The 9,888-nt window shown below is 41.1% G+C and overlaps 1 protein-coding gene across 1 annotated transcript; it reads left to right on the forward strand.

The window, feature by feature from the left end:
• The first annotated feature begins 8,690 nt into the window (after positions 1-8,690).
• LOC110938503 (wound-induced protein 1) lies at positions 8,691-9,272 on the forward strand. The gene has a single exon (XM_022180796.2). It carries the CDS (start codon positions 8,730-8,732, stop codon positions 9,219-9,221), a length of 492 nt encoding a protein of 163 aa, XP_022036488.1. The 5' UTR covers positions 8,691-8,729; the 3' UTR covers positions 9,222-9,272.
• The last annotated feature ends 616 nt before the right edge of the window (positions 9,273-9,888 follow it).

Genomic DNA, 9,888 nt, shown 5'->3' on the forward strand with positions numbered 1-9,888 from the left:
AGTCGACAGACGTAGTGCACCAACACATATTACCCTTATTACCTAATCAGATTTCCTTTTAGGTGTATATATAAGTAGATAATTTGTGACAACCCGAACTTTCAAGGTCAGTAATGTTCTATTTTACAATTCTTACTTCCTTACTTCTCGTTATCTTCCTCTATATGTTAAAACGTTCTGTTTGTATAACTCTGTTAAACTTATTTGTACAATAACTTATTAGTTAATGTTTTGGCTTTTGGGCCGCACATCTTCTTGGCCGCATCTTGACACTTTAAAACCCAACAATGTATTGGCCCACAGCATGGATCACCAAAGCCCATTACACACTTTGCATACCCTCACTTTTGTATACTTGGATCTCGGCCCACCCAGTTCTTGTAAGCCCAAAGACACCTGATGATCGGCGCACTTGTTAATGGCAATATAATTTGAGGTTACGTAACCCTCTCTACACTAATCACGTTATCTCAACACCAAGTTGCAATAAACCCTACCCCCCCTTGGAATTGTGAGGCAGGAGAAACCCTCTCCCTTCCCTCGAAGTTGTTTTCTTCTGGTTGCTACAAGTCAGCCATTATCTTGCATCTTGGTTAGTTATCTTATATGTAAATTTTGATTATATGTTATGTGAGATAATTGATCATTCGTTAATAGCTTTATAATCATGCAAACCTTAAGCTGAATTGGATAGTAATCGATGATCATGTTTTATATGCACGATATGATTTGGTAACCCTTGCATGATCTTGATTGATGTGTATAACCTGATCCCTCTCGGCTATGTGTGATTAATTGTCTTGTGATTCTGAATGTTGGGTGTTAACAAATGATGGTTGTGCATGGGAGTTGTCATGACTAATTAATGTGCACTAGATAGGGATTTTCGTTTGTTATTTTCCCGAAAAGTGGCACAAGTCAAAACCCATCATTATCTTCTCAATTTGACGGCAGTAGTGGTCTGGTTTGCATTAGGTTTCCATGTGGTATGTTACTTATCTAATTGATTATACCAATGTTAATTAATATTATTGTGGGTTACGTGTATAGGCACAATTTCAAGGATCTAGGCATTGTTTTATATGATTGATATTTTATATGATTTATTGTTTTTAATTTAGTGAATCACATGACAAAACGGCACTCACTTCTAGTAATATAATACTGTTTGATCTAATGATTGATGTGTTAATACTAAACCTAATGAACTGATTTGAATTAGACATGGATTGAATAAGAATTGTGGGTTGTATAACATATGAAATAAACTGGGCTGCATGGGTAGGGATATGGATTGGGCCGCGAAACAGGTTTGGGGGCTGTCGAGCAGACTCTCCGAAGTGGGCTGGGCTCCGAGGACACACACACATATACTATTGATGCACAAAGAAGTAAACAGACTATGTTTAATCGTACACTATAAATGTTGGCATGTTACACATTTGATCTAGGCCGAACAGTTCATGAGTTTGGCATACTCTTGGGTCGGTTGGGTATGTTACTGGGTTAAGAAATAGCTTACTGGGTTGGGTAGCATAATTTGGGTAGTATTCGAATTGCATATTAACTATTTGGGCCGATAACTTTAGTAAACATTGAGTTTCATTTTATTTTGGTTATTGTGGGCCGCTAAGCCGTCTTGGGCCGTTGGACCATACACTCGTAAATGGGCTGTATAGCTTATTGGGTTGTTTACTTGGACCATTTCATTAGTTTGGGCCACACATATATATTAGAGAATTTACATTGAGACTTGATACGAAGTAAGCCTGTATGTGGTATAATAAACTGTTTTGACATGGACAATGTGTAACGTGGTTAACTGTTATAACTTGTGTTGCATGAGTGTGCTACGTGAACAATGACTGTGTAATGTGAATGTGGGATACGTAATTCTTGTGTATACGAAACTGATTTGTCGTTGGTAACCACATTAGGAATTGGTTGATTATTATGGAACAAGTAACTAGTCATACCGAGCAAACCAAGGTGAGTTCACACTTTCTATAAGGCATGGGATTCCCGGTGGTTTAGGAATGGGTCAAGAAACTAAAACGAAACCTACATATTCTCCTCTTATAGAATATGTACCTCCGTCCTCGGTTGGGAAGGACGACTACATTTAACCTGCGTATTCTCGGTTGGGTAGAGTACGTACCTTCGTTCTTGGTTGGGAAGGACGACTTATGTACCTTCATTCTCGGTTGGGAAGGACTACTACATTTAACCTGTGTATTCTCGGTTGGGAAGGACGACAACCTATAAGTGGTTTACAACATGGGGTAGCCCCCACTGATTTTGGTTTGGGAAACAAGGAATTGGATAACTCGTGGTTTTTGAAACAACTTATGGTTTTTGGAACAACATTAAAACTGGACAACCAACTGTGAACTCGCTCAACTTTGTTGTTGACTCGTTGTTACATGCCTTGCAGGCCTTTAGGTACCTATTGTTGGAACTTGCTGTCTGCGAGGCTGGAGTGGTCATGGGTCGAGATACATGGAATCGCAACACAAGACTAATGGTTTATAAAAACTTAACGAATGAATTATGCTTCCGCTGTATACTGTGAATTGTTTGTAACGTTGTAACACTTAATGTCAATAAATGAAAGTTTTATTTAATTATATTATGCGAAGTTCAATGTGATTGGTGGCTTGGATCCTGGTACGTCACACGCCCCGCAGTAATTCCGCATGTGGTATTTTGGGGGTGTGATAGATTGGTATCAGAGCCATTGGTTATAGTGAACTTGGTTTTAAAAAGGGGAAAAACATTTTTTGTAAAACCAGACTATAACCGAACAGTTCTGAAAACATGAATACGACCATGACACTCAACTCCAGATTGCAAGGTTCGTCTCTTGTATACTCATTGTACTACATAACTAGTGAACACTTACATATGATATAGCATGTAATTGCACTTTTAGCACAACAATATGAATTCATGTATTACTTGCATGTGTTATGTAACTGATAGGGTGGTATTTCCCTAAACATTCATGACTTACGTTTCGTGATGCTCTTTGGTTGCTACTCGAGTTTGAGGAACCATTTGACAGGAGTTAAGAGGAGCTGAGATGAGCATGCTAATCACAATATTATTGTGGGTGCACACATAATAATAATGTGGGGTGTATGCGAGTCCCAGTGAGGCTTAACAAGTGAAAAAGGGGTTCCGTTCTGTTATTTGATCAATGTGAAACATAACAAACCTATAGGGGTTATAACAGTGATTGTCCCCTACTCAAACGTGAACTTTTCATTCCTCTCTGGATCCTTTCGAATCTCGATGTTATCGAGTATTACCTGAACACCCATCTGAACGCCTAGCGAACTGTGTAGAATGTTAGGTGCTTGTACGAACATCCCCGAGTTGGATGTTGCAACGACAATGATTGGTCTATATCTTTCTCACCTTTCTTCGTTTGCTGGAAACTTAACGTATTGACACCATAGACCCCGAAGTGCGATCACTTCTGCAACACTCTCGTAACATATCGTGTATTACTCAGTCAACTTGCAAGAACGATGAACTTCAGCATTTGAACAACCCTAGTTACCAATAATGAACATCAGTGATTTGACTCCAGTCGAATCCTTAACCCCAGCCAGCGACTCATGGGAGTCAACTTTTACGAATTAATCAGGAGATAAGCAATGACAACTGACTGTAGAATGGAATGTGAAACTCCCTGCACAGTAAGTAGTGCCTTTGCACGTACCATGGAATGTGAAGAGGTGGACCCTGTCGGTAAAAGGTTGTAGAGCTCCATTTCAAACAACAGCATTAGAGGCAACAGTCACGACAACAACAAGGTATTTGTAATGGTAACCAACAGTATGGAAAGTGAAGGTGCCTACGGCATGGAGTGGCCAATGTTAAATCCAACGACAACAACCAAGGGAACGACGACCGTACTGGAAATCCTCGCAACGAGTACAACAACACAGGAAATGATGCTCATGGAGGGACATTAGGGATTGGCGTGGGCGACGCCGGGATTATAACAACATGGTGGCCTATGTGTTCTTGGTGACTAATCACTTCGCCACTGTTCTGCTTATCCCTGATGCTTCTTGAAACCGAACCTGCTGTGGAATCGGCTGATGGCAAGACAATGGAAACCTCATATGATCGTTGGGATGCAAACTCAACCTTCTGGGACAAGTGTTCGACATTGACCTTTCTTCTGTTGTTCTTAATAGATGTACCCTGTGAAGAGAAGATTCTACGTATCCCTCTCCTAGTGGAGGATTGTTATCTGTTCTAACGAGTCAGAGTGGTGCAGAGGTTAGCATCAATTCAGCAGTGAAGGCCAGAAATGTCCACGGAAGGATTATCCAGCTTTGATAGCACTCGTTACTGATGTCAAGGCTAAGGAAAAGAGGATCGAGGATCCACCAATTGTTCATGATTCCACCCAGCATGCTATGGGAGGAACTATCAAGTTTACTTCCACAACTATTGGACAGACTCTCAGTTTGATCTCACGCCAGAGGCAGCCTTGATTCTTCGTATCTCTTACCGTCTTGCACTAGGAGGGTTGCGAGAATTGTCAAATCAGCAACAGGGACTGTTGGACAGGAGCTTTGTCGGACCTAGTTTTTGCTTTGGGGAGCCCCAGTTATATCCAGGAAGATAGGTTGTATCGTTGGATATGTGTACTGATTATCGAGAACTCAACAAGGTGACAGTCAAGAACCGTTCGCTTCGACCATGTAGTAACACCCTGTTAACCAGTTGCAAGGAACAAGCTTCCATTCGAGGATTGGCTAGTGAACGAACTATCATCAGATGGAACTCCAAGAGGAGAATGCTCTTAGAACAACATATCGAACGCAATGCAGCCATTTCAACTTTATACATCATGATCATTGAGTTGATCAACACACCGGCAACTTCAGGGATCGCATGAATCGACCTTATTTGTTGACAAGGTTTTGAATCCTGACCAGGAGAATGGAACGCCATGGGTGGCATTAATATCATATTTTAGAACTTCTAAGGGAGGAGCCACTCTGCGCAAAGTCTTGATAAATGTAATTTCTGGGTTCGAGAGGTACCTTTTGGGCATATAATTAGCGGAGTGGGAATGTACGTGGATCTCGTTAAGATCCATCTTGGTTGGAAACTAATCGACATCAAAGAGTCCTTCGAGGATACAACAATTTCTTGGTCTCGCTTGATACTATCGCAGATAAATCGCAGGATTTTCGAAGGTCACGCAGCTTAAATCTCTCTAGCACAGCAGGGTGTTGTGTTCGTGAAAGACAGAACAGGAGGACGTCTTTTCAGCTTTCGAATCCCAACTCTGCAATGCACTGAGCATCGTCTTTACTAGAGGGTGTGGGTGATTCAGTGGTATATCCTTATGGTTCGAATCAGAGTCCCAATTACACGTTGACGCAACACAGGAGAGTGATGACTTACGTAAAAGAGTTACCAGAGGAACAGCACGACACAACCGGCGGTGGAAACCGTGGTCTTTGGATTTACTTGGAGGCATTACTTGGACGGTACCGAATGCGTTACCTAGACCGATCACAAGGGCCTCCTGTGAATTGATGTTCAAAATAGCTAAAGCATGCAATAACATCGCTGGATGGAACTACTGAATGAGTACGACTGTGAAACCTAAACATACACAAGCTCTGCAGCTCGCTATCGACTCTAATATACCTGATCAGACTCGCTTTGTTCAAACTGGAGAGCTAAAGGAAGAGGATTTTCAAGTTGAACCCATGCGGGGCATGGAGAAGCAACCTTTGACAGGTTGGACGATACTCGTTACCTCATGGAACGAATGTGGGTCTCATTATACGGCAACTGTAGGGAACTCGTGTTGAGCAAAGCACACCGGCTTCGATATTCTAGTCATCTGGGTTTTGATGCGAGACGTTAGGATTTATAAACCTTGTGCTGGTAATCGGACATGAAGGCCCACCTAGCTAGGTAGGGGAATGATGTTAGACTTGAGGGAAAGTCAAGGTGAAGTATTAGCAACCAGAAACACCCATATGGGAACGAGAACGGACTGCCATGGATTTTATCACTGGGCTACTTACAACTCAAAACGAAAACAATATCACCTGGATGATCATTGATTGTCTCACGTAACCAGCACAATTCCTAGCCATCAAGAAACGGATAAGTTTTCTACACTTGCAGTCATCTACCTGAAAGAAGCGGTTGCTAGGCACGGGGTGCCAACCTCCATTACCTCTAATCGCGACCCACGATTTGCAATTGATTTGTGGCAAGTGGTGCACAAATCCTTTGGCTCACGTTTAGACATGAGCACAGCATATCATCCACAGACGGATGGGCAGACTGAACGCACCATCCAAACTCTTGAAGACATGCTTCGAGCACGTGAAATCGACTTTAGCAACGGCCAGGGAAGACACCTCCCTTTAGTGGAGCTTTCGTATAACAACAGTTACCACGCCAGCATTCAGGCTGCTCCGTTCGAGGCATTATACGGATGGAAGTGCCAATCATCTCTTTGTTGGGCAGAAGTTGGAAACGGCCAAATCACTGGCCCAGAACTCATCATAGACACAGTAGAGAAGATTGCTCTGATGCGACAACGAATGGCGGCAGTTCGTGACCATCAGAAAAGCTACACTGATAAGCACAGGAAACCACTCGAGTTCCAAGTTGGGGATTGATTACTACCTAAAGTCTCACCTTGGGAAGGTGTACTTCGTTTTGGTATACGAGACAAAACTCAAACCACGATATGTTGAACCTTTCGAAATCACGGAGAGAATTGGCAAGGTGGCCTACAGATTGAATCTACCCGAAGAACTCAGTGGAGTTCACAACATATTTCGTGGGTCGAATCTGAAGAAGTGTCTGTCAGATGAAACCCTCATAGTTCCTTTCAAGGAGCTCACCATCGACGATCAGTTGCAATTTGTTGAAGAACTGGTGGAAATCTTGGACCGGGAGGTCAAGATTCTCGAATGCACCAGGATACCTATTGTTCGAGTTCGTTGGAACTCCCGTCGTGGCCCAGAGTTTACCTGGGAACGAGAAAACCAAATGAAACACAAATATCCCCAGTTGTTCGAGAACAATGAAACCGCTACTGAGGCTAAAGCTACTACGGAATTTCGGGATGAAATTCCAAACCAACGGGGGGATGATGTGACACCCCAGGGAAACCAGGAAACCACGTAACCTAACTAGGTTCCTCAGTAACTACGTGCTAAATTTCGGGACGAAATTTCTTTCAAGTTAGGGATGATGTGACAACCCGAACTTTCAAGGTCAGTAATGTTCTATTTTACGATCCTTACTTCCTTACTTCTCGTTATCTTCCTCTATGTGTTAAAATGGTCTGTTTGTATAACTCCGTTAAACTTATTTGTATGATAACTTATTAGTTAATGTTTTGGCTTTTGGGCCGCATATCTTCTTGGCCGCATCTTCACACTTTAAAACCCAACAATGTATCGGCCCACAGCATGGATCACCCAAGCCCATTACACACTTTGCATACCCTCACTTTTGTATACTTCGATCTCGGCCCACCCAGTTCTTGTAAGCACAAAGACACCTCATGACCGGCCCACTTGTTAATGGCAATATAATTTGAGGTTACGTAACCCTCTCTACACTAATCACATTATCTCAACACCAAGTTGCAACAAACCCTACCCCCCACCCCTTGGAATTGTGACGGCAGGAGAAACCCTCTCCCCTCCCTCGAAGTTGTTTTCTTCTGGTTGCTACAAGTCAGCCATTATCTTGCATCTTAGTTAGTTATCTTATATGTAAATTCTGATTATATGTTATGTGAGATAATTGATCATTCATTAATAGCTTTATAATCATGCAAACCTTAAGCTGAATTGGATATTAATCGATGATCATGTTTTATATCCACGATATGATTTGGTAACCCTTGCATGATCTTGTTTGATGTGTATAACCTGATCCCTCTCGGCTATGTGTGATTAATTGTCTTGTGATTCTGAATGTTGGGTGTTAACAAATGATGGTTGTGCATGGGAGTTGTCATGACTAATTAAAGTGTAGGATAAATTATGATGTGCGTTGGATGAATTATGAGTTGTGTAGAATAAATTTCAATATATCTATGATAAATTTAAAAAACGTGTAGGATAAATTTTGATGTGTCTGGACAAAAATTTTAGTGTGGATAATAATAAATGAGATGAGAGAAAAATGTATTTAATGTTTTATAATTGAGCCTTTTGTTTTTTTTTTTTTTTTTCCTCAAATGAATCTCTCCCAAATGCCATATTGCCATATAAATATATATAAAACCCCTGTAAATTAAAATAGTATTTTTATCGGAAAAAAATAATCGGGAAACAATTATTTACTTTCAAATTACTAAGTAGTCAAACTCCACATATAACCAATGTACTAGGGTAGCCCACTTGATGTAGCTTCAAGCCTCTTAGAAAAGAGATCATTGGTTCAAATCAATTATTTAATTTTTAGGTGTAATGTAGGTTTAGTAAACTTTACCATTAAAAAAAAAAAAAGAAAAAGTGGACTTAGAAATTATCCTTTTCACTCAAAACTCAAATAAGGTTCTTACTATTTCATTAATATGTCGTTGGTCAAACCCATTGTTTGAATATCTTCCTCCTACTTCTATATAAGACTTGTCATGCATTTTAGCCTCTTCACATTTCTAACAAAAAATAATAATAATCAGAAGTCTTAACAAGTTAATTAAGAAGATGGCCGATCAACACCACCACCAAACGCCCTCAGATGAATGCAACCACAATATGGTCTCTAACCTCTACAAAGCATTGGCCTCAAGAGACGCCACAACCGTCCACTGCCTCCTAGCCCCCAACATCGAATGGTGGTTTCACGGTCCTCCATCTTGCAACCGTCTTATGCGCTTGCTCACCGGCTATACCACGTCGGACGAGGATAACTCACTCGACTTCAACCCTATCTCCATCGTCCCGATTGGTTCAGTGGTTTTGGCTGAAGGGTGTTTCCCAGCTAGCTGTGAAGTCAGCTGGGTGCACGCGTGGACGGTCACAGATGGGGTTATAACTCAGGTGAGGGAGTACTTCAACACTTCTGTTACGGTCACTCGGTTTGCCAAGTCAGCTAACGTCCATGTAGGATCACCAGGCGTTGACAAGTGTCAATGCGTGTGGCAGAGCCAACTTACTGATCATGCATCCATGCCTAGTCTTCTTCTTGCTGTTTAAGTGAATTTCCTTTTTCTTGTTAATCTAGCAACAATAATTAATGCTTTATAACCTCTGTTTGCATAATAAGATTGAAACCATTGTATACTCACATGCCTAAATTATAAATAAAAAAAGTAGTACTCCGTATATAGCTATATATCTACAACCATTTGAGAAATTAAGATATTTCAAATTACTATGTTGATATTGTTAAAACGCCAGCCGGTTACTTCTTGTTCGAGTTGTCTCTCTTACAAGGAAAAAAAAAACGTAGCAAAAAGCACGCTCGTTCCTCTCTTCCCCCCTTTCACAAAAGTACTCAGACTTCGTCCTTATACAATAAGGCCGGAGGGTATGGGGGTGCCACCTCAGCCTCTATGGCGCCGAATCTCGCCGAACAACCGCCCCTGGGCGTGTTTGGGCGTGTTTGATCAATTTTCTTGTTTGAGGCTAATACGATACCTAAAAACGCCCAATGACTCTACATGAGCTAAAAAAAACACGTATTGTGCATGCACTAACGGTCTCCCTTGTGCTAATAACCGGAAATATACGATAAATATAAAGCAAGGTAATTAATAATAGTTGTTTGGTCAATTTATCATATATTTGACTTTCCAAGTCAAAGCTTGTATCCCACATGATTATAGGTGTTCTTACTTTTCTTTTTGTCATCTTTTTGTTT

This window comes from Helianthus annuus, chromosome 11, assembly GCF_002127325.2.
Source record: "Helianthus annuus cultivar XRQ/B chromosome 11, HanXRQr2.0-SUNRISE, whole genome shotgun sequence".
Taxonomy (NCBI): domain Eukaryota; kingdom Viridiplantae; phylum Streptophyta; class Magnoliopsida; order Asterales; family Asteraceae; genus Helianthus; species Helianthus annuus.

Bases quoted from the DNA above. Each gene is read 5' to 3' on its own strand.
- LOC110938503 (XM_022180796.2), top strand. From the start codon at position 8,730: ATGGCCGATCAACACCACCACCAAACGCCCTCAGATGAATGCAACCAC.